Source organism: Microtus pennsylvanicus, chromosome 12 (genome assembly GCF_037038515.1).
Source record: "Microtus pennsylvanicus isolate mMicPen1 chromosome 12, mMicPen1.hap1, whole genome shotgun sequence".
Lineage (NCBI taxonomy): Eukaryota > Metazoa > Chordata > Mammalia > Rodentia > Cricetidae > Microtus > Microtus pennsylvanicus.
In genome coordinates, this window is record NC_134590.1 from 37239928 (window position 1) to 37265392 (window position 25465).

The 25465-nt window shown below is 41.8% G+C and overlaps 1 protein-coding gene across 1 annotated transcript in view; it reads right to left on the minus strand.

Moving 5' to 3' along the window:
• Positions 1 to 25465, minus strand: part of Nwd2 (NACHT and WD repeat domain containing 2) — a 151182-nt gene that overhangs the window by 38822 nt on the left and 86895 nt on the right. The window contains exon 3 of the mRNA XM_075943478.1: positions 16109 to 16225. Coding sequence (XP_075799593.1) covers positions 16109 to 16225 — 117 coding nt within the window. The remainder of the gene's footprint in view (positions 1 to 16108; positions 16226 to 25465) is intronic.

Sequence of the window (25465 nt, forward strand, 5' to 3'; positions counted from 1 at the left end):
CCGCAGCTGGAGACCCTTTTGGGATGGACTTTCTGCCGTAGTTTTTAATGTATTTTTTGATATAATATAATTACACCATTTCTCCCCTCTCCTTCCAAAGTTTCCCATATACCCCTTCTTGCTTTTGTTCACAATCATGTTTAGTTTAATTGCCAACTCCACAGAATCTAGAACGACATGGAAAGGAAGTCTCAGTGAAAAACAGTCTAGATTAGGCTGATCTATGGGCAAGTCTGTAGGGAGATGACTTGATTACGTTCATTGAGATGGGAGGATGTACCCACCGCAGGCGGCACCATTCCCTAGGTTTGGATCCTGAACTATCTAGAAGAAGAAGAAAATGCAAGAATTCATGTTTGCTGTGCTTTTGACTGTCCTTGTGACTAGTTCCTTCCAGTTCTGACATTCTGAACTTCTCTTCGATGATGGAACCTGGAATGCATGTTCAAAATACACCGTCTCTCCAGGAGTTGCTCCTCTCACCCGCCCCCCCCCCAGAGTAACAGAAGGAAAGCTGTAGAGCAGCTCCGTGCATCTCATCTCCAGGGGGGCCTGAAAGCAATGGGAGAGCCAGCCTCTAAAGCATGGATTCTCCATGTGCCTACAGACCTGTGATAAAGTTTAATTTGTAAATTATGTACAGCAAGGGAATAACAATCAGATAAAACAGTTATAACAATACACTGTAATCAGAGTACATGAATTCGGTCTCTTCCTCCATAGGGCCTGGACGGGTGCTAATGTTTTCCACCCATGGTTGACTGCAGGTGAGCAGATCCTCTGGCAAGCAGAACAGCGGGTAAGTGGGGGTTACTGTGTATTCTTGTGGCTCTGGGGTTTTCCCCCCATCCATTGTGCAACTCCTTGCTTCCCCTTCCCCCGAAGACAGCGGAGTTCCTCAGCATGGATACTATGTCACTCCATCATTCTGTTTTCAGGCTGTGGGATTTTGATGGGTTATTAGTTACAAATGCTTTCCTGGTTATTAGCAAGCAACAGCTCACAGACGCAGTTTATAATTAAATAATCAACAGTGGCTAAGATGATCTCATTGTACTCGGAGATGGGAGAGTAAACGCCTCCAAATTACTCCCTGGGAGAGTAAACAGAAAAGTCCCTGACACAGAATCTGGTGCTAACTAATTGCAAATGGGAACCAATCCTCTAATTGTCCCATAAAATTATTCTACCCAAATATAAGAAGGAACCGTTCACCACTGGCTCGGAGATGAGGCCGTCACCACAGTCACCTTCTTGCCCTGTCTCTTCAGAGGTGCCCTCCAACCAATGAGGTGAGGAGTGCACGGACTTAGATATGTCCTGGCAGGTTTGGAAATGCTCATCAAAGCCATTCATGAAGATTTTCTATTGACAAACAGTGAGATTTCTGGGGAGTGATTTAAACTGAGCTTTGCCATCTCCTCCAAGGCCCTTTCTGGTTCTAAGTGTTGGTGGCTTTAGGACACAGAGATACAGATAATCATCTGAGTAGGTTCTAAAACAACGGCACCTAGGTGCCACTTCTGGCCCAACAAGCCAGATCTCTGGAAGAGGGAAAAAAGCTCAGGAATTTCGATGTTCTGCTCTGATGAAGCCACTCTCGAAACAAGCCTCACACCACTTCTCCAATGTGCATACACATGCATGATGACCCACTCTCGAAACAAGCCTCACACCACTTCTCCAATGTGCATACACATGCATGTACTTTCATATTTCAGTGAAATGATCTCTTGTAATCTGTCTGTCTCTTTCCATTCCTCCTTCCTTCCATTTAATTGAAAAGCATTTCTTAGCCACAGGGTACGTTCTGTACTTTAGCCACTAGATGGCGCCCTCACATTTGAAAAAGAACGTGCAAGTTTAGGTTTTTGAACTCAGTAAAAACTTAACAAGCATTTGATTAAGTGTTAATTTTACGTCCAGACAAAGATCCATTTATGTTACAGGAAAAAGCGCATGGCCTTTGGCAAGGAGAGAATTTAAGGAACAGTAGTGAGCTCCTGTTCAGGCTGGTTCTCCTTTGACTCCACCCACACGCGTATACACACAAACACACACACATACACATAGACACACACTCACACACGCAAACACACACAGACACACAGACTCACACGCAAACACACAGACACAGACTCACACACACACAGACATGTACTCACATACACAGACACTCACATACTTACATACACAGACACACACACACATACTCACATACATAGACACAGACACGCACAGAGACAGACACACACACACAGACACACAAACACAGACACAGATACATACTCACATACGCAGACACACAGACACGACACACACTCACACACACAGATACATACTCACATACACAGACACAGACACACAGACACGACACACACTCATGAGGCAGGCCTTTCTTCCCTTTTCCAGGTGTGGAAATTGATTCCCAGGAAGGTTGTGTAAAGCTGTGGGCATTTCTGGAAAGCTTTCTTCGTTCAGAAAATGACGAAACTGAGTATTATGAGTGAGTACTACGGATAAGTCTTAGCAAATCCCCACATAGACAACATCAAGAGAAGATAAAAGCCTCTTGAAATCAGTGTGGCAATCTCCGTGGCAAATGCCTGGATAGGGAAGGGGGAGACAAATGAAGGTTTTCTCAGATTTTTAAAACTTCATTTAATCCCTAAACCACATGTTTCTTAACAGGACTCTGTTTTAAAAATACACTAACTAGTGATACAACTGAGTGCTTAAATTCTGTGGTCAGGTACATTTGTGTTAGTGAATGTACTGGGAGTTCCTGGCATGTGACACACACTCGGTAGCGATTTTGTGTGTGTGTGTGTGTGTGTGTGCATAGTGTCCCTTCTTCCAACTATGTAAAGAGCAACATAAAACATAGACTATTGTTGTTTTTGCTCAATATATTTTTCACCTTGGTAGCCATTCTGACAGCTGTTGACATTTTTAAGAAAGCCAGATATCCTTCCCACACTGGTCAGTTTCTCATAGAACATTTGATGTCATTGGCAACAGGTCAAAGCTGTTTCCCTGTGCCCTGCTTTTGGTCTTGTGACAGACATGCAGTTTTGTATGGTTATGCCCCTTCCCTCGGTGGTGGACTTTCCTTCCTGTTGCTTCCATGTCGAGGGAACTCTAATACTTCATCTTTTTCTTTATTATTTTGAAATTTTCTTTATTTGTATTTTATGTGTATGGTGCTTTACCTGCATGTATGTCTGTGTCACGTGTGTGCAGTACCTGAAGAGGCCAGAGAGGCCATTTTATCTCATGGAACTGGAGTTACAGGTGGTTGTGAGTCCTCATGTAGGTGCTGGGAACTGCACCCTGGTCCTCTTGAGGAGTAGCCAATGCTCTCAAATGCTGAACCACTTCTAGCCCTTTTTTTGACACTTTCCAATTAATCCTCTTCAAAGTGGTGGGATCGGTCTCTAGGGGCTTAACTATGAGCTTTTAACTCGGGTAGCTGAGCAGGCTTCAGTCTCTGACAAGTGTGAAGCCCCTGGGTTCCTTCTCTGACCGATGATGGTTTAGTCCATAGGGCAGCGACCGTGTCTCCACGATCAGGAGTGGGCAGAGCTTCAGCCGTCTGTCCTAGAAGAGCATCACAATAGAACCCAAGGTGTGCAACGTAAACTCCAGTGTACTTTTGGGGAAAGGCCTTTTAGATGGCAATGAACTGATAAAGTCTCACCATCGTTTCTCAATTTAGCCTGGGGCAAAGGAGACTTTGCTGAGCTCCATGTGAACCTTCTGACTTTCATTTACCAGGCCCAGGCCCAGGCAGGGCAGCATTGATTTTGATTGCCTCAGAAACCACGATGGACTTTTAGGGCAGAAAGGGGAATTAATATGGGAACTTGTTGTAATCATATAACTTAGTGCAATCGGAAGAGTCGCCCCTGGAGAGATGACTTACTAGCTGCAGAAGGTAATATAAGCATATGTACAATGAACACAATACTACGTCTTCTTAAGTTGAGGTAGGGTAAAAATTCACCAAAACATTATAAATAGAAAGTCCCATCAGTACAAGTCAGGGATTGAAGGAGAAACTGGAGGGTTTGAAGAATGTGCTTTCCTTTAGGAATCTCCTCAGGGGTAGGGGAAGACTGGAAACAAATCAACAAAGGCAACCCCATTAAAGCCTGCAGGAAATAAAGGTCTCCACGAGAGACAGGCTGACATCTTAGAAGACAAGTCATGATGGATAGGAAATCTTTGAAGGCCAGAAGAGACAGAAATGAAAGTAAGAAGATGTGTGCCTAAGTATATCTGTTCCTAAAAGGAATATTGGCAAAGTGAGAAAGGCCTTAAACTCTTGTTTGATTGGAGAAGTTGACCTGGGCCAATGAAATCGAAGAACAGAAAGCAAGATCTCAGAATCACCCTTCCAGAGGATGCTAGAAGCCAGAAAATTTCTGAAAACATTTTTTTAAAAAAATGTTTGCACTTCACAACACAGTTCCCAAAGGACTTAAGTCTCAAATTCCGTGTCTTCTCAGGCTTGCTTCTCTCTAGATTCCATCCATGGAATGCTCATGTTCCAGTCAGGGAATATTCTTGAACTGCATATAAAATTTAACAGATAACTATTTGCACAGCCTTCTAAGTAAAGACAGCAAATTCTCCATTTCTTACTGGAGGATTAGATTTAAATAAAAATACTTATTAAATGTTAAAAAATGTTTGCAGGTCACACTCATCCAGATTCTAATGCTTTGGGCTGTGATAGAAAGGACTGGAGTCATTCTGGTGGAGGGATTTCACAGGGGATGAACATGGGGGGTGGATTTCATAGATGGATGGAAGCACAGGGGAAAGCAACATGAAATATTTAATGAATTCAAGTGATAGATACATGTTAGGCAGAATGTGAGTACTTCTTATTTTCTGAGGATTTTGTTCAAAGGATTTGTGAGATTAAAACTCTAACACAAGGCAGAGTTGATATGTGGTCTTAGGACAGACAAGACAATGGTGAAACTTGTTCCAGATTCCTCACGTCACCGTGGGAGAATGCCACACAAGTGGGATTCTCTAGCTTAGGGATACCACGACTTGTTCAAGAAGTCGCTGGCATGCCAAGTACTTCTGTTTCTTACCAGGGGCATTCTCACAAGATGAGATCTGAAGAGATATCTTAGAAACTAATTATTTTGGTTATAAAGAGAAGAAGAAAATACCTTGCAAATTTAGTGAACGGAATTAGTCTCATGAACACTAGAAACAGAAAGAAATCAAGGATTAGGTTAAACTCTGACGAGATTCACTCCCATCTTCCTAAAAAAGGGAACACTTCGCAGAGAAGCGGTCCTCAGCCCTCAACAGTCACCAGTTCAGGGAGGCAGTGTTCCCTATCTTGTTACATGAATATGCCACATGCATGACTTCACATCTGTCTATTTGAAAATTAAGTTAAGAAAATAGTTTCCTGAATCGCCATGGTACTTTATTGGATGCAGAAGTTGAGTCCAAGGTGTGAAGTGGGGTGTTCCTGTCTGCAGGGACTGTACAGAGCAAGCCCTGTGTCCACTCTCCCTTTGTCCATTCATGTAGGTTGGACTCACCCGTCTGACCGGTGAAGTGGGAGAAAAAAGGATGAACTGACTATGCCCTCAGCCATCCTCTCTCTGGGTCTGGCTGCTTACGCAATGATCACTCAGCTCGCATCCCGTACAGGGCATATTACAGGTTTTTAGTTGTGGGGAGCAGGAAGGGTTAGGATGGTTGTGGGGGACATTCTCCCTCTGTGACTTAGTACTTTAGATTGGGGTAGGCGCTAAGCCATTTTCCACAATAGCTTTATCATGGAAAAGGTGGCATTTTCATCTCCACCTCCCCGATTCCTGCATCTGTCTGAACTGATTTTGAATTTTTAGCTGGACAAGGAAGTGCCTGATCTGAGCCCTTGGTTTCTGGGTTCCATCAAGACCAGGGGGACTGTCGGTCTGAACTCATTTGCCAGATTTGATAAATAATGTTGAGAAAGCTCTGAATTCCATCTGCCGGGGCTCACTTTCCAGCTCCATCATGTGCTATCTGGGAGCACTTGAGACATTTCAAAAAGATACCTCTGAAAATTTCATTTATAAACTGGGGACAGGCTGGCAACATGGCTCAGTGCATAAAGGCAGAGTTCCAAGGCTGATGGCCTGAGTTTGCTTCCCAGGACCAACATGCCGGGAGGAGAGAACCGACTCCTGCCAGTTGTCCTCTGACCTCCGTGTGTTCACTGTGGTATATGCACACACACAAATAAATAAAACTAATACTTTTTCAAAAAGAACCTGAATTTGAATGATCCTATTAGAAAAATCTGAAACAGGAAAAGAGGGCAAGTTCACATAACTAAACGTCCTCTTGAAGTCGAGGAACTTCAAATTCAGCTCAGTACAGTGGATGCATGCATCTCAGACAGTTCAGGCTTTATTCTCAGGGATAATGCACAGGAATACACAAGCCCTTCTGAGAATTCACAAGCCCTCACGGGACCGCGATAAGCACACAAGGAGCTCTGGCGTTAGTCTGTGTAGCCTCTCGATCAGCGGCGAGAAAGCCGGGAGCTGTATCTGGAAACGTAAACACTTGAAGACTGACACTTGAGCATTTTGTGTATGTCCCTTTGAGTCATTCATTAAGTGAAACAAATGTCCAAGTGCATCAGATGTGTGCAAGGGCATCAGAGTCCCTGGAGGTGGAGTTACACGTGGCTATTAGCTGCCTGCTATGTGCCAGGGACCAAGCCTGGATCCTCTGTAAGAACAGTGAGTGCTTTTAACTGATTGGCCTTCTCCCCAGTCCCTCTTCTCTTGTTTCATATTGACAATATGAAACACGGAGCGCTATATAACTGACTCAAAGACTAAGAGCGCACAGGGAAAAAAATCTCTTTGCTAGCATTTTGGAAATGAAAGGAAGCTAAATCTTCAGAGCTATGCTTTGATGACTTTCTGTTTCTTTCCTTCACAAATATCAATTTATCAATATTTTCTTGAAGAAGAAAATGAATTCTTCTTCTATAATCAACATTTTTTTTTTCCAGAAAAGTATTTGCATCCTTTGGCTTAGAAACTTGCTCAGCATGGGGTTTTGTATGTACTTTCTAATTTCAAAGCTATCTTTACTACATGTTTCAAATTCTATATATTTGAGTTAGATAGATGATGCATAGCTGTTGGTATATGTGTTATTAATGTTATTTCTATTTTTTGGCCAAGTAACCCCTTTGCCTCCAATTTTGCTCATATGATTTCCTATATTTTGTTACATCTTTAATGATGTTTTATTATTATTAAACATTGTCTAGAATTCTTTCTAAAGGTATCTTAAAAATTACTTTTATAGCGTGCATATGTGTGTGTGTGTGTGTGTGTGTGTGTGTGTGGTGTATACATGCCATGGATGTAGAGGTCAAAGACTATTTGTGGAAGTTGTTTCCTTCTTCTACCATGAGCCCTGGGGCTGAACTCAGGTCAGCAGTCTTGGTAACGGGTGGCATTACCCACTGAGCCATCTTGCTGGCCCCTCTAGGTGTCTTTTATTCACTTCTTCTGACAACAGTGTTTTCCTCCACAGAATTAACTGCCAATGCTAGGTTTGGATTTTCATTTTGTTTATATTGTTTCTTCTTTTCCATTTCTTTCTGCATAACATACGGTGTTTAGTCTCTGTACCATTGGCTTTGACATGCATGAGAAGCCAGTCTATCTATGTGAGTTATTAGTACACACATCTCTGCTCAAAAATAGAAATCAAGGTACATTGACTCATAGAACTTCATACGTTGAAATTAATGCATCTTAATCCAGGGAAAACAAAAGTTGAGTGGAGACAAATTGAGAGGCAGCATTATAGCATGTGATTGTGTAAACCCTAGCCATAAGGTTTACTACCTCTGTTCACGTCTTAAAGCAAATCTTATTAGCTGTGTGTATTGACAAGAGTCAGGAATCTTCTTTTCCCCACAGTTACAACAGTGACTTGCTCATAAATTATTGGAATAAATGAATTTCTCATAATATAAAGCATTCATAATACAGTCCACATAAGTGTCCCATTCCCCTTTTTATGTTTATAAAAATCCTCAAAACTTCAAACATAAGAAGCAGGCCTTCCTTTTAAATGAGGGAATGCGAGAAATTAAGGGTGCTTAGTTTTCATGCAGTGTTGAGGTAGAGATAATAAATGTATTAAGTAAAATGAGATATAAATGAAAAGCTATTTAAATGTACAATTATCCAGACAAAACTTATTTTACTTTAATCTGAGAGTAGTTTTAAGATTCCATAGCTCCATATTTTAGTGTACACTATTTAATAATGACATTTCTAATTGCCTTTTAAAAATGCATAGCATTTCAAGAAGGAGAAATGACCTGTTGAGCTAAAATTTATGTGCAATCTTTTTTTTGGTACTTTGTGAATATAATACCAGGATTTGTAATCTAGTTAACTTTAAAAGGAAATTCTTAAAGTACAAAAACCTTCCTATTTTAAGAATTTATTTCTTTGCTGAAAGAAAACTTTTAATACATTCTTCTGCAAGGCAGGGAAACTCAGAGAAACTTAATATATATTTTATATTTTATCTACTGGAGCAAAGAAGCAGATAAAACTTTATTTTTTCCATTCTTTTGTGATATCAAAAATGGAACTCAATGAGAAATTTGGTGCCAGCAGAAACATGGGCCTGCTGGTGTCACCGCACTTCTGGATTATGAAGAAAAAGTGAGGACAAGGAGACCCACTGTTTCTTTAATTTCCTGAGAATCTTTAGCAGACTTAATTAGAATAAGGGCAGGGTTGTACACTGTGTTAGATAACATTCATAGCAACAGCCTTCTGTTGCTTTTGTTCCCAGGGACCCAGGCCCGAATAGTCACGCAGGAACTATATTAATTTACAACACTGCTTGGCCAATAGCTCAGGCATATTCCCAGGTAACTCTTATATCTTCAATCAATACATTTCTATTAAAGAAACAAGTTAACAGTCTACTGGTCATATATTCAGAGATTAGAAAACAAATTGATTAAAAAGGTAAAGCTTAACTTATTGATTGCACTATCAAGTGTGTGTGTGTGTGTGTGTGTGTGTGTGTGTGTGTGTGTGTCTGTGCGCGCGTGTGCACGCAATCACTGGCCTTCGGTAAATTTGGGCTTCTGGGTTATTCTACTGTGCTGTGTAATGGGCATAAGGACGAAACTGTGTGTTACTAAGAACTTGAGTATGGCTTACACTGTATAGTGTCCGCCATTAAAGACAGATGGGCTAAAATGGGATGTCTCCCGAATTTACACGGCAGCAGGGTCATACAAGATAATGTACTCATAACTTAGTAAAAACTAAAGTTAGCTTGAGCATTTTAGAGTCAGGCTTTAGCCTCATTATGGAGGAGACAGGTGTGATGACTAATAGACACCCTTTTAAAGCCTGTCTCAGCTGCTACGTTTTGAAGAAAGCTGAGTCCAGTACATCACTGAGACTACCGTAGTCAATTAAGATACAATTGCCTCCCTGCTGTTAGTTAATCAGGGTCACTGATTCAAGTTGAGAGCCAATTAATGGCTATTTTACCAGAATATAATCCAGACTCTTCCAAATGCTTATTCAGCTGCCTCTTTTAAGGCTGACAAAAATCTATGAACTAAACTAAAACTATTCAAAAGTTCAAAGTGCTTTGAACTGTTTGGAACTTATCTTCCGAGTGGCTGTGCAGGTGCCCAGGATAGCTCACTGCATCTAGGAAGATGTGGGGAGTCACTTGCATTCCTACGGTTACATTGGTGCAACCAATATGCTAGCTAAAGAAGCAAGAGGAAGATCAGAAAGATGAGAGGGACTTTTTAGCATGTTGGCCTTTCTACGGGCAGCTGCAATAAAAGGCTACCAAGTAAGAATGCCTCCTAAGCCCCACCCTGTAAAAGGGGACTGCTCTTTTGTTCCCAGGGACCCAGGCCCAAATAATCACACAGGAACTATATTAATTTACAACACTGCTTGGCCAATAGCTTAGGCATATTCCTGGGTAACACTTATATCTTCAATCAATCCATTTCTATTAATTTGTGTATCGCCATGAGGCTGTGGTTTACCAGGTAAGACTCTCTGGTGTCTGTCTTCTTGGGCAGCTACCTTGTGTCTCTCTGACTCTGCCTACTCCCCCCGTACTCCCTCCCCCCCCCCCTCACCAGGTTTTTCCAATTGCAGCTCATGTCATCACATATGCTTTGGTGTGATTTTAAGCATCTGTGATGATGGAACGGGAGCTAGAGCTAATTCCCAAGGTATCAGCTTGGTTACCTTGACAAATCTTTAGGTCTTCAATCAGATATAAATTCTCACTGATTATCTCTGTGAAATGTCTCATGCCTGCTTCTCTATTTCAGCTCTTTTCCCTTGCCTTGGACATTAGTCATGTTCCCAGTTAGGGCCCTCACCTTCAACTTTTCCACTATGCACATTCATGTTGCAATTTCCTTATGAGGTATGTTGGTTTGAAGGAGAAATGTCCCCATAGGTTCAGGCATTTGAGTTCTTAGTCCCCGGTAGGTGGCACTGTCAGATGTTTAGGAGATGTGTCCTTGCTGGAGGAAATATGTCACTGGCAGTGGGCTTAGAGAGTTCATAGCTTCATCCTACTTCTGGTTCACTCTCTCTGCTTCAGATTGCTGCTGAGGATGTGATCTCTCCGTTTCCCACTTCTGCTGCCTTGATGCCTGCCGCTTGCTGCAATGCCTTCCTGCCTTGATAGATTCTTATCCCTCTGAAACCTAAACCCAATAAAGTCTTTCTCTATAAGTTGCATTGATCATGGGGGTTTATCAGAGCAACACAAAAGCTGCCAGTACATGCGGAGTGTCCTGAAACTAGACATTTCTTGTCTCATGTCCCACAGTGCTCTGTATTCTGCCTCCATTCAGGAATTTCTGCTCTTTGGAGAATCAATAGCTCCTTTCTTCTGCTCCAGATCTGGACTTGCTCTTAATCTTTTGAATATCAATGTAAACTCTGGTTCCTCTGGGGAATCCTCTGAACTATGGAGTCAGAAGAGATCTTTTTTTTCTCTTTTCAACATAGCATTAGTGTAACACTGTATTATCCCACTAACGTCCTTGCATCTCTCACTATACTTAGCCAGTGCTTAGGAGGACTTGGGTAGTATGGTATCCACTTTTAGATCAGAGAGCTTAACAGGGTCTTATGTACGCTCTAGTGAACACCATTGTGAAATGTGTTTGTCGAGAATCATACACAGACTTCTGGTTGCAAGGAGATACTGGGGCAGTGTGTAGGGGCGGGGTGGGGTGTGTACAAGACATCTTTTCTATGTTTTTTAAATTTGAATTTCTGGCATTATCTAGTACAGCTTTTTGAAGCTTCTAAGTTTCTTTGCCCAGGGAAATTAGATTGAAATGTTCAAGTTAATTATGAAATGTAATAGTTGACTCAAATAATCTTAATAAAGGTATTATGTTTACCAGACTAGTGATTACTTTGTCTGAATCATTCAACTGTATGATAGAGGACACCATGAAGGAAACTGAGACAGGACATAATGTTAAACTTCCTATAAATCTGTAGAGGAAGAAGCAGCAGATTGCTGGAAAATGAACGTGGGCTATAAAACTAAACAGAGTCTCATTAAACCACTAGGAACTTGGAGTAGGAAGATGTGGGCTTTGGAATTAAGGAGACTTTAATTAGGGCTAGGAAATAGCTCAATGGATAAGGTGCTTCTTAGAAAACACGAAGTCTGGAATTTGAATATTCAGACCCCATATAAATGCCAGGTGGGCTTGGAGACCCCGCTGGAATTCTGAGTTCAATTAAAAAAATTATGTCTCAAAGACTAAGGTGGAGAGTGATCATGAGAGATTCATGGCATCAACCTTGTTCAGGCTTCCATGTGCACCAACATGTATGCCTACCTGCACACATGTTGTTCCGTACACACGGGAACGTGCATATACACGTAAGCACACCAGACACACATAAAAACTGAAGAGACTAGGTTGTGGGAGCTGGGGAGATAGCGAAATTGGTAAAGCGTTTGTTGTGCAACACTTTATGAGGACATGAATAATCCCCAGAAGCCCCACAAAGGCTGGGTGTCTTAGGGATAAATTCTGATAAATTCAATGCCTAAGAAACAACCAGGGGAGGAAAGGGTTTATTTTGTTTTACATTTCTAGGTAGCAATTCATCGGAACTCTAGCAGGGCAGGAATCTTGAGGCAGGAACAAAAGCAGAAGCCAAGAAGGAGTGCCGCTACTGGCTTGCCCCTCTTATTTTGCTCAGCCTGCTTTTTTATAGCACTCAGGATCACCAGTCCAGGGATAGCACCACCCACAGCGAATTGTGGCCTCCCACATAACCATCAATAAGAAAAATGCACCACAGGTGTGCCCACAGGCCCATCAGCGGGGGGCCCTTTCTCAGCTGTGGTTCCTTCATTCTTAGTGACTCTGCCAGCACACTGGGTGCAGTTATAACCTGGAATCTCACTTCTGGCAGGCAGGAACAGGAGGGTCCCTGAGATTTGCTGTCTAGCCAGTCCAGCAGAATTGGTAAACGCCAGGTAGAGTGAGAGACAATAAGTAGAGGAATGATTGAGGAAGAGCCTTGAAAGCAGCTTCTGGTCTCCATAAGTGCATGCATATGCACTTACATACGTGTACACCCCACCTCCAGAAATATACACACACACAAACACCCCTGGGAGATTTTAAATCTTGGCTATATCCTGTATTAGTTCTTTACCAAAATCACCTACGCCTCAGCATTCTCAATGATAGACCTGAAGAGCAACAGCCTCAGTAGGCTAGCAGGGAACTCCGCACAGCAGCCGGCGTACGTTAGGAACTCAGAAAAGACTGATTTCTTCTCTCTCAGTTTCCATCTATGTAAATTCAAGATTTGTAAACTGTTTAGCTACTGCATGGCTTTAGTACCTCAGTCTTTTTCAGGCCACAAGTCCTACCAGTCTTCTATCTTTAGGGACACACATATAGTGAAGAATTTCTGGAAATATTTAAACGTCTATTTCAGTTGGTAATTATGTTTTTTTTTTGTTCTTCTGATGTCCATTGGTTTGGTATATCCTCCTTTCCTGACATCTTGAGAGGGAATTCAAAGCATTTTTCTGAGAGGCTGGTCCTCATATGGGTGTCAGTGTCAGTATTGAAACACTGTACGTAGTTCATTTGTGCTACACCAAGTTGGTAATACAACAAGAAGAAAATGCCCCTCTCTCTGAAAGCGTATCAGGACGAAGGAAGCAAGAAAGGCTAGGGGTGCGATATTAGCTGCGATATTAGCGGTGTGTGTCCATTGCTCCTGTTCCCACTGCAGAATGTGTTTGGGTGGAATAGATGTGGGGGCAGGCTTTGTTGAATGTGTCGCACTTGAAATAGGCGAAACAATTTATTCTGTCCTTAAAAGCTGAGGAAAACGGTAGTGGTGGTCTCAACTATGAGCGGTTTCCCTGTTAGCTCCACTGCTCTCTGGAAACGGGAGAGGATTTTACATAGTAAGAATCTGGACTGGAGAGAGAGTGCTCTTAACCCTTCGCTCTTGCAGGGGACCTGGATTTGGAATCCACTACTCACATGGTGGCTAACAACCATCCTTCACTCTAGTTCTGGGGGATCCAAAGCCCTCTTCTGACTTCCACAGGCAACAGGCATGCACGTGGCGCACATATATACATGCAAGCCAAACACTCATACACATAAAATAAATTTAAAAGAATACAGTGAATTTATATCTAGCAAAGTAATATCTAATGCATATGGTTTATAATTTTCAAATAGAGAGATAAGAATGAACACTATCCCATTAACACTGTTTATTTATTTGTGTTTGTGTATCCTATAGCTTGCATGAGGGGGTTAGAGAATGTGATGGTTTGAAAGAAAATAGCCTCATAGGCCCATAGGGAGTGGCACTTTTAGGAAATGTGGCCTCGTTGGAGTGGGTGTGGTCTTGTTGGAGGAAGTGTGTCACTGTGGAGGTGGGCTCATAAGCTCAAGCTACCCCCAGTGTGGCACACAGTTTCCTTCTGCTGCTTTCATATCAAGATGTAGAACTTCTAGCTACCTCTCCAACATCATGCCTGCCTCTCAGAGAGTAGGTAAGGTAGGGAGTCTGCAAAGTCTGGTGTACCAAGTTGAGGACCAAACTCTCTCCCTGCTCCCGCCTCGTATCAAGACTGAGCAAGGTATCACTCTAAAAAGCCAGTTCATGCATCTGGGATAATTCCTGGTCTCACCGCCGCACCCCCTCAACAGATCAAGCCATATAACAAGTAGTTTTAGTTTAGGCACAACATTCTAGAGTGTTATGAAATGGGGCAAAAATCTGTTACTTTTGAATTCCCTAGGCTGGACTGAGACAGAGCTATTGAGAACATGGCCCCTGAGTTGCCAAGAGGTATATACAGTTGTAGACTTCTCAAATCTAGCTTTCTGAGTATGAAGAAATTGGATCTAACCTATGTTCTGGGATTTGCATTTCTCTCACACCTCCCCTGTTTTAGTGGCTTGTATTATCTCCTTTGTGGACAGTTGTTTTAGGTACTTTGCTTGTAGAAAATACTATGACCAAGGACAACTTGGAGAAGAAAGGGTTTATTTTGCCTTATGGTTCCAGAGGGATGAGAATCTCTCATGGTGGGGAGTTATGGCAGCAAGTAGTAGTCATGGCAATAGGAGGAGGAAGCTCCTGGCCTACGTATTAACCACACACTGAAGCAGAGAAAGTCAAGTGGAAGCAGGCTAAGGCTGTGAACTCTTGAAGCTTGTTCGTAGTGCTGTATTTCCTCTAGCAAGGTCCACCTCCTAAGAGTTGTATAACATCCCAAACAGCACTACCAGCTGGGGACCAAGGGAGCCCTTGAGGGTATTCCTAATTCAAACCACAGTGATTCATTTTTCCAAGACTTAGATCACTGTTTTTATACATCCATTCTGCCAACCTCTAAACCAGGTTTCTTTCCTTTGTAGTACAGTGACACTCTCACAGGTCTGCATGTCCCTCCATGTCCTGGGCCAACCCTGGACACACAGGAAGGTGGTTCTTAAGATGCCAGTAGGATCATTTCTTTACATCCTTCAACTTATTTCTTTGACTTTCTTTGTCACTCAGTAAAAGCGAAATATTTCTTTTAATAAATTTTTATTTCCAGAATTGGAAGTTCTCAATTATGTGTAACACTTTTTAAAATAAATCCCAAAAGGCCTGGCAGGAGTCCCTCATCTGTATAACATTCTCCTTTGTTCTCACTCTTCCAGGCACATGCCAAGGATAAGCCTGGACAACCATACCTTAGAGAGCCCTGACTTAGAATATTGGCCAGGTTCTTTCCCACCCATGACACCCAAACCATTTTCCTTTAATGGCCACCTATCAATAAACATAGCAAATCTCCCCCCCTTGCTTGCATTCCCTTTCTTCTTTGCTTCATTGTGCTGATCACCATCTGAATTCTTATTTTATTGACTTAACTTTGCTTGCTCCTTCCCACTTCTATCCACAGAAGAATGCAAGCTCCAAGAGAGTGAGGAAATATATTGCTTTTGCTCATTGCAAAGGTCGAATCAAGAGAAGATGGAGCTCCAAATGGCACTACCACATGCTTAAACCTGGCATGTGCCCAACACAAAAAGCAGCCAATAGCACATGAAGACCTTGATGCAATTTATTATCCTTGGTAAAACCTTTTAATTGATAAAATAGACATTTTAATATTGGGGGAATAAAAAGATAGGGTGATGTAGTACATCAAACAGCTTGATGAGCAAAGCTACTGCAAGACAGAAAGTCATCCTTATTGCTACCTGCAAGTTGGAAAATTGCTCAACTCCAAGTCATTCCACCCATTACCATTTCAAAATATTCATTATTAATTTGTAATATGTCTTGTGAGAGCTGAAGAGATTTTTTTCACATGTGTGGGTAAGCAGAGAGTTACAATTCTTTAAAATAAATACGCAAGAAATCTTCCTCTTGGTACTTAAGTAAACCCTAGCCCGCACACACCAGCACATACTGTCACATTCTTAGGATTTAGTAGAAAACGTTAGTGTTTTTATACCCACAACAAAGCATGGACCTGCAGAAGTCTTCAGGCACTCCTCCAGCAGCTTCATGCGCATCTTCTGCAGCTCAGGGCTGTCCCATTCATCTTCATCAACTCCCCAGTACAGATCTATGACCTGCAGACAAATGGGCGAAGCAGGATTAATTCCCCTGCAGGGAAATTAAATTTACCTGTGGGCTTCCTTCTCGCTCACAGTGTCAGGCTAATGTGACTTTCAACTTTCCTCTCCGCAGTGCGCTTTCCCTTAGAGGGGGACACCAATTTTCAAGGTCTATGTAAAGAGACCCGTTTTTATCCCACGGTGGCTTAGGAACGAGCATTGTGATTTCTTATTTTGTTTCTGATCAAGGAATCACATGAGCCCAGAGAAAAGGAAACGGTGGGTGTAGGAGGTTCTGGAGTGTAGGATTTAATTACATTGAACTAGCAAAACCGAATGTATCTGAGATAAACTAAGCATATTACTCATGACAGATCACACTGTAAAATATTATCTACTGCATGTGTTAATATAAGAAAAGACACTGATCTGACATCAAACATTTACACTTCTTTAGAAAAGAGAAAGAAACCCAAAAATAACCTCCCTTCTGCTAATATCACATTTTATTCCAGAGGATGCAATATTTTGGCTATGCCTGTTTTATCTATGAACAATTTGGCTTTCATCAATACATATTTGAAGAACCTTATTGGAAAATAGAAAGGTGTGCCTTACTGAGAGATGAGGATAATAGGGCCCTCTCTCTCCTGACTTCAAACACTCCCCGGGAAGATTCTCTAAGTCTGTAAAAACTTTCAGAAGGCAGTTCTATGAAAAGATCTGTACAGAGCCCCATGGGTTCATTCATTCCCTTTGCTCAGCACTATCTCCATAATGTAACTGCTTCCCCCCGGGGCTTTGAAGGTTGCTGCTTTTCCTTCCCTAGGTTCCCACATCAGGAAAGAGAAGCGTCCTGTCTCCCTTGCAGTTTGGCTGGGCTTGGGTGAGAGGAGTCGGAGGAATGGGAGTCCTCTGGGATGCAGGCAGATTCCAGGGACTCTGTGTCCATCCTGGTTCTCAGCTGTGGTTCCCACACAGCTTGTGTTTCTACTAGAGATCTGACATGTTGAATCTGAGTTCTTGGATTGCCTAGTAGACCCATAATAGTATTCTTAAAAAAATATTCCCATGAGGAAGTGGCGAGAGACTGCTCTGGAGAGAGAGCTGGTTCATTGGTGAAGAATACTTGCCATTGCTGTTCAATCCTAAGGACCACAGAGTTAGGATCCCAGCATCAGTGATTGGTGGGCCACAGCTCTAGTTACAAAGCTCACACAGATAGACTGACAGACATTAAATCTTTAAAAAATAGTCCCACAGTTCATTCCAGGACTTCTAGCATATCTGAAACTCTCCACGCTGACTTGGGGGACTCTGCTACTTAAACTACATTATAACTACATAATCTACACAGTGTTGGGGGAGGGGATATCTGGCAATGAGGTGATAACCTGACTGATCAATTGGAGAATTGATGTGGGATTCCCCTCTGTATTCTGTGAATACCGTTGGTCAATAATGAAACTATCTTGGGCCTGCACAGGGAATAGAGGTAGGTGGGGAAAACTAAACTGAATGCTGGGAGAAAGAACAAGGAGTTAGAGAAAAGCCATGGAGCCGCTGCCAGAGACAGACAGGTTGAAACCTTGCTGGTAGGCCATGAACCTTGTAGTAAAATATAAAATAATGGAGATGGGTTAATTCTAGATGTAAAAGGTAGCTAGCAATACATACATCTGAGTAATTGGCCATGCAATGATTTAATTAATACAGTTTCTGTGTGGTTATTTCGGAAGTCTGGGTGGCCGGGAAATGAACAAGCAGAGGGTAGCCGGGAACACAGAAGCAGCCTTCTTACAATAGAGAATCTCTAGCTGTGGCTATTTAAAATTAAAGACAAGTAAGCAGAGATGTAAAGTTCAGTTTCTCAAGGGCTCTCTGGCTCCTTGCAGTTGCTGACTCTTAGTCTGGGTAGTGTAGAAATGGCATACGCCCCATTACGGAATTCCCGAGAACAGAGTTGTATGTCACTGAGTTTCAGGAGGGCACAGAAGGCATCTTTCAAGAAAATGGGACAGACAAGACTGTAAAGTAAGTACTCGGTAAATAATTTGACCACATTCCATTCATGTGATTTAAAATGCCTCTTTTTTAGACATTTTAATTTCATTGCCATGAAACCGTTACAATATAAAAACTGTTACAGATAATATATAAAAATATAAATGTTAAAACAGGACATTTTTATTTATTTTTAGAATTTATATATTGTATCATTTTGTGTTTGAGCGTTCTGCTTGGATGTATGCTTGTGTATGACCTACTTGTCTGGTGCCCACTGAGATCAGAAGAAGGTGTTGGATTCCCTAGGATTGGAGTTAGCAGTTGCTGTGAGCTGCCAATGTAGGTGATGGAAATTGAGCTTTAGTCCTCTGCAAGAACAACAAGCGTCCTTAGCTGTTGAGCCAACTCTCCAGCCTCTAAAACAGGGCATTTCCAGCCACCAGTCAATAGAGCATCAAAACACTCAAATTCATTGCCGTGTGAATGGTACTACTGATTGGGCCACATACAACATAGCAATCACACACAGACCATGCCTTCATCTTCTTATCCGACACTGGTTGGGCATGAAGTCATACACTGTAGAGCGACATTTTAGTGAACGTAGACCACAATAGAGATGGACATGCCAAGAAATAACTAGTAGGAAAACTCTCAAAAATGGTGACATGAGAAAGGGCAGCATTTTAAAATGGCACATAGGTCAAGGAATCACAAAGGAAATAAAAGCTTTAGACAAATGGAGATGAAGACATAACAGACTGAAGTATAGGAGGCAGTCAATGCAGCACCAGGAAAAACATTGTGGCTAAGAATTATATTAAAATTTTATCTTTTTATTTATTGAAAATAGATTTTTCTCTCATTCAGTGCATCCTTTCTCTCCACTCTTCTCACTCCCCCACTTCCCAAATTAAGTTTCCCTTTGAAGATACTAGAAAAAGAAGAGCAAACGCTGTAACCAAACAAACAATGAAAACAATCAGAAAGGGGGAAGTAATGGCTCATCATGGAAATTTATGAACCAGAAAAATGTAGAGAATCAACAAAATAAAGCGTAGTGAAAAGGTTAAAAGAATAAAATTTTAGTGAAAATTACAATGGTGCTGAAGGAAGGAGACTCCAAACCCTAATGCCAGGAGTGAAATGTTATTATTATCTACCCTAAACGAATAGCCAGTACAAAGGATTATGCTAGAAACAACCAACTGCGTGACAATAAGTTATAAAATTGCTAAGGAGATAAATTAGTGGAGCTGACTCCAAATTACAGAGTACATACACATCTTTAAGAGGATATCAAATGTGACCCCAGCTAAGACTCCTAGCACGGTGGATAGGTAGCCTGAACTGGTCATCTCCTGGAATCAGATAGCTGACTACCCTAATTATCATCAGAGAGCTTTTGTCCAGTCACTGATGGACGCAGATGCAGAGATCCATAGCCAAGCTCCAGACCAAGCTCCAGGAATCCTGATGAAGAGAGGAAGGAAGGATTGTACATGCCAGGAGGGTCAAGGCCATCGCAAGGGAACCCACAGGGACAATTAACCTCGGCTCTTTGGAGCTCACAGACACTGGATTGACAGTGAGGGAGCCTACACCAGACTGACCTAGGCCCTCTACATATTTCTAACAGTTGAATAGCTTGGTCTACCTGTGGGGTTTCTAGTAGTGAAAACAGGGTCTGTCCTTGACACGGTGGCAGGCTTCTGGGAACCTATTCCTCATACTGGGTTGCCTTACCAAGCCTTAATATGAGGGGAAGAGCTTAGCTCTACCTCAACTTGATATGCCATGCTTTGTTGACGCTCATGGGAGACCTGTCCCTTTTTGAACAGAAACAGAGGAATGGATTCTGGGATTCTGGGGGAGGGCAGAAGGAGGTGGGGGGAGGGAATGGGAAGAGAGGTGGAATAGAAAACTGTGGTGAATATAAACTAAGTGAATAAATTTAATTAAAAAAGGAAAATGAAGATATTGAATAGTAAATAATGCATTAAGTATTGCTGGAAGGCAATGCCTAGCTCCAGATGATATGCTGGTAATGACTGTTGAACATTTATAGAAGAATTAATATCAATTCTTCAGAAGTATTCCAAAGATTTGAAGGAGGGAGGACCCTTTCTTTTCTGTTTTTTTAACTTTTAAAAAAGTTATTTAAAGAACATTTTTTTTATTTATTTTACATACCAACCAAACTTTCCCCACCCTCCCTCCTCGCAGTCACCAAGCTTCAAACCTGCCCTTCCCATTCCATTCTTCCTCCATTTCCATTTAGAAAGGGGCCGACTTCTTATGGGCTTGAGCAAAACATGGGACATCACATTGAGGCAGGACAGAGCACCTTCCCTTGTGTCAAGGCTGCGCAAGGTAATCCAGCAGGGACAACAGGCTCCCCAAAGCCAGCTAAGTACCAGGGGACAGGTCCTGATCTGACTGCTAGGAGCCTTACAAAGAGAACAAGAGACAACTGTCACACACATGCAGAGGGCCTAGTTCATTTCCATTGCGGGACCCTAACTGTTGGGCCAGCATCCATGAGCTCCAACAAGCTCTGTGGGATTCCCCATCATGACCCTCCTGGCTCATACAATCCCTCCTCCTTTTCTTCAGCAGAACTCCTGGAGCTCAGCCCAGTGCTTGGCTATGGATCTCTGTATTGGCTTGCATCGGTTACTGGATAGAGTATCTCTGATGACAACTAGGGTAGTCACCAATCTGATTATGGTAGATGCCAGTTCAGGCATCCTCTCCACTACTATTAGAAGTCTTAGCTGGGGTCACCCTTGTGGATTTCTGGGGTTTTACCTGATGCCAGGTTTCTTCTTGACCTCCAAATGCCTCCCCACCATGGGGTCTCTTTTGTTACTCTCCCCCTCTGTCCCATCTCCAGCCCACCTCCTGCACCCAGCCTGCCCAACCTGCTCACTCCCTCAAGCCCCCATCCCTCCATCCCCCCTCACCCCTCCCAGTTTACACAGGAGATCTCTTCAATGTCCCCTTCCCAGGGAAACCCATGCATCAAGAGGGCCCTTTCTAAGCACAGTGTGACTCAGGTACAAAACTAGACAGAAAATCTTAAGGAAATTATAGATTGATATTTTTTTGATTAAAGGCAAAAATCCTCAATAAAAATATTAGAAAGTTAAACTTTCAACATAGAAATCTGACCATACAAGACAACCAAGTGTTTTCTATTTCCGTCCATTTGCATGCAAACTTCAAGAAGTCATTGTTTTTTACTGCTGAGTAATACTCTAATATGTATATATTCCATACTTTCTTCATCCATTCTTCCATTGAAGGGCATCTAGGTTGTTTCCAGGTTTTGGCTATTACAAACAATGCTGCTATGAACATAGTTGAGCATGTACTTTTGCTGTATGATAGGGCATCTCTTGGGTATGTTCCAGGAGTAGGTTGATCCCGAATTTCCTGAGAAACCGCCACACTGCTTTCCAAAGTGGTTGTACAAGTTTGCATTCCTACCAGCAATGGATGAGTGTACCCCTTTCTCCACAACCTCTCCAGCAAAGGCTATCATTGGTGTTTTTTATTTTAGCCATTCTGACAGGTGTAAGATGGTATCTTATAGTTGTCTTGATTTTCATTTCTCTGATCACTAAGGAAGTTGAGCATGACCTTAAGTGTCTTTTGGCCATTTGAACTTCTTCTGTTGAGAATTCTCTGTTCAGCTCAGTGCCCCATTTTATAATTGGGTTGATTAGCCTTTTATAGTCTAGTGTCTTGATGGGATGTACTCAGTCATAATTGATTTCTAGCCATAAATAAAGCCTATAATTAGTGATCCTAGAGAAGCTAAATAAGAAGGTGAACCCAAAGAAAAACATATAGTCACCCCCCTGGATATTAGCCTTCATCAGGCGATGAAAGGAGACAGAGACAGAGTCCCACATTGGTGCACCGGACTGAAACCCCAAGGTCCAAATCAGGAGCAGAAGGAGAGAGAGCACGAGCAAGGAACTCAGGACCGCGAGGGGTGCACCCACACACTGAGACAATGGGGATGTTCTATCGGGAACTCACCAAGGCCAGCTGGACTGGGTCTGAAAAAGCATGGGATAAAACCGGACTTGCTGAACATAGCGGACAATGAGGACTACTGAGAACTCAAGAACAATGGCAATGGGGTTTTGATCCTACTGCACGTACTGGCTTTGTGGGAGCCTAGGCTGCTTGTTCACCTTCCTAGACCTGGAAGGAGGTGGGAGGTCCTTGGACTCCCCACAGGGCAGGGAACCCTGACTGCTCTTTGGGCTGATGAGAGAGGGGAAGTTGATTGGGGGAGGGGGAGGGAAATGGGAGGTGGTGACGGGGAGGAGATAGAAATCTCCAATAAATAAATAAATAAATAGCCGGGCGGTGGTGGCGCACGCCTTTAATCCCAGCACTTGGGAGGCAGAGGCAGGCGGATCTCTGTGAGTTCGAGACCAGCCTGGTCTACAAGAGCTAGTTCCAGGACAGGCTCCAAAACCACAGAGAAACCCTGTCTCGAAAAACCAAAAAAAAAAAAAAAAAAAAAAAAAAAAAAAAAAAAAAAAAAAAAAAAAATAAATAAATAAATAAATAAAAAGACAACCAAGTAAGGTTTGTTTGGAATCCAAGGCCGGTTAAAATGTTACACAAATTGGCTAATGCAATATATTAAGAGAATAAAGGACATGGTCATCTCAATAAAATTGACATGATCATCTTAATAGGCAGAGAAAAAACTGACAAAATTGAACTACATTTCATGATAAAAATACCTAAAAATGTAGAAACAGAAACAGACTTTATCAACCAGGTAAAACACATTTGTGAAAACATGAGAGCCAACATTGAACTTAATGGAGAAAAACTGAAAGTTTTCCTCTTATGATTAAAAAGAAGAGAAGATGCCCACACTCACCACTTCTGTTAAGCACTGTGCTGGAAAATTTATTAGGATAATTAGGGCAATATGTTCAATACATTATGTGACAATATCCTTAAGAAACTCAGTACTATGTACATGGATATACTCCAATGAAAACAACAACAGACAACAAAGAAGTGAAAATAATAACTTCATGAAGGAAGAAAATCATAAATCAGAACATCAAGACTACATAAAGAAAGTTGACGGCTCCGTAGAAGCAGAAAAATAATAATTAAATGTGGGCAGAAAATCTGAGTAGATATTCTTCAAAGAATATATATATATATATATATATATATATATATATATATATTTCTGACAATCATAAAGAGATACTCAGTATTATTATCAGGGAAACATAAGCCAAAACCAAGATAAGATCACAATTATGTCTCTTCAAGGGTATCTTATAATCAAGAAGACTGAAGATGAGGAGAGGCTGGAACCACCACACATTACGGGTGGAGATAGAGTGGCTCAGGCACTGCGATGGGTCCAGCAGCTACTGAAGTGGTCAGAGTTGATCCCTGGCCTAGCAATACTCTCCAGAGAAACAAACCCAAGAATAATGACCACACGTGTTCACGTGAGAACCCACGCTTGGGTGTTCATGGGGCACTCACTATTTATAGCAGCCAGAAAATACAGAGACGTCTGGCATTGAACCACATGATCACTCGGCAGCAAGAGAAGGAACGAGAAACAGTTACAAGCTACAATGCAGGTGAAATTTGAAAACACTGACAGAGGCCAGTTGTATGGGCTACAGCTTATATGAACCCCCTTTGATTGATGTAGGTGGGTCTTCTTTCTATATGTTGCTTTCATTGGTTAATTAATAAAGAAACTGCTTGGCCTGATAGGTCAGAACATAGGTGGGTGGAGTAGACAGAGCAGAATGCTGGGAAGAAGGGAAGTGAAGCAAACGCCATAGCCCTCCTCTCCGAGATGGATGCAGGTTAGAATCTTTCCCGGTAAGCCACCACTTCGTGGTGCTACACAGATTATTAGAAATGGGTTAATCAAGATGTGAGAGTTAGCCAATAAGAAATAATGGGCCACACAGTGTTTAAAAGAATACAATTTGTGTGTTGTTATTTTGGGTCATAAGCTAGTCAGGCATGCAGGAGCTGGGTGGTGGGAAGTTGCCCACCATTCCTTCTACATTAGATGAACAGTCAGCACATACAGATAGAATGTAAAAGAGTGGTTCCTTAGAGTCAGTGCGGAGTGGGGAAAAGGTGGGGCTATACGATAGGCACAGGGTTTTGTTTGAACAGAAATGCTCTAATACTGATTTTTCTAATTGCCACTCAACTGAATATAGAAAAACGTCCCATTGAGTCATATAGTTTAAGACTGTATCTTAATAAAATGATTTCAAGATGATTCTTTGTACATCTATTTATGTTGTCATTTTCTACTGTTCTTACATTCTCTGCCCATAGTGTACTTGGGTACAAGAATAATAGATGTTTAAATCAAGTACCTAGAACATTAAGGGATCAATATTAGGATCTCAGTAGGTGTGAACCACATGACCAGGATAAAAATGTCCAGTAGGGCTCTTCCTTTCATTGGTTTCATGCGTTGTAGAAGACAGAGCGCACCATGGCTTTCTGACCCCTTGTCTTTGGTCACAGTTATCCATACAGTCTTCTCCCCAGTACCCTGTCTTGGACCTTCATGACCTGCCCATCTTTTTACTTCGGTAGCTTTGTTTAAATGTTCTCCTGACTCCAATTTTTCTCCATTAAACTGCTCTTTCCCGTATGTCTTTATGGGCACTCAATGATTTAAAAAAAAAAAAAAAGCTGAAATCAATCCACTGCGAAGACAGCAGGGGCTGGGGGAATAAATACACAAAACACAGAACTTATGCAATACAAAACTCCATTTTGGGCAAAGAGATCTTGCCCATCTATCTACATGATCAATAACTGGCAAAAACCACTTGGAACTAAAGTGCTCAACAAGACAAGATTTATTATACACTTAGAAAAATTAAGTTTAGCATTGAGCCTAATGCCCAGACCCGGCAGCTCTTTCTGTTTGCTGCACTGCTTACTACCTTGTCCACTGCACATTCTATGTGCCTTTATTTATGGAGTCACTTAAGTCGAAAACTTAGAGAAGTAATTTGACTTTTATTTTATTCTGCTTAAAACTATCTCATTTCTTTTCATTCTTAGGGAGGCTGATTTATCCTGCTAATTATAATACGCTCAATTGATCTGAAAACAAAATAATCTGCCAAGAAAGTCCTAAATAGTCCTCCCCAGCAATAAGATGAAATTCATTTAAAGAAACACCAGCATTATAAA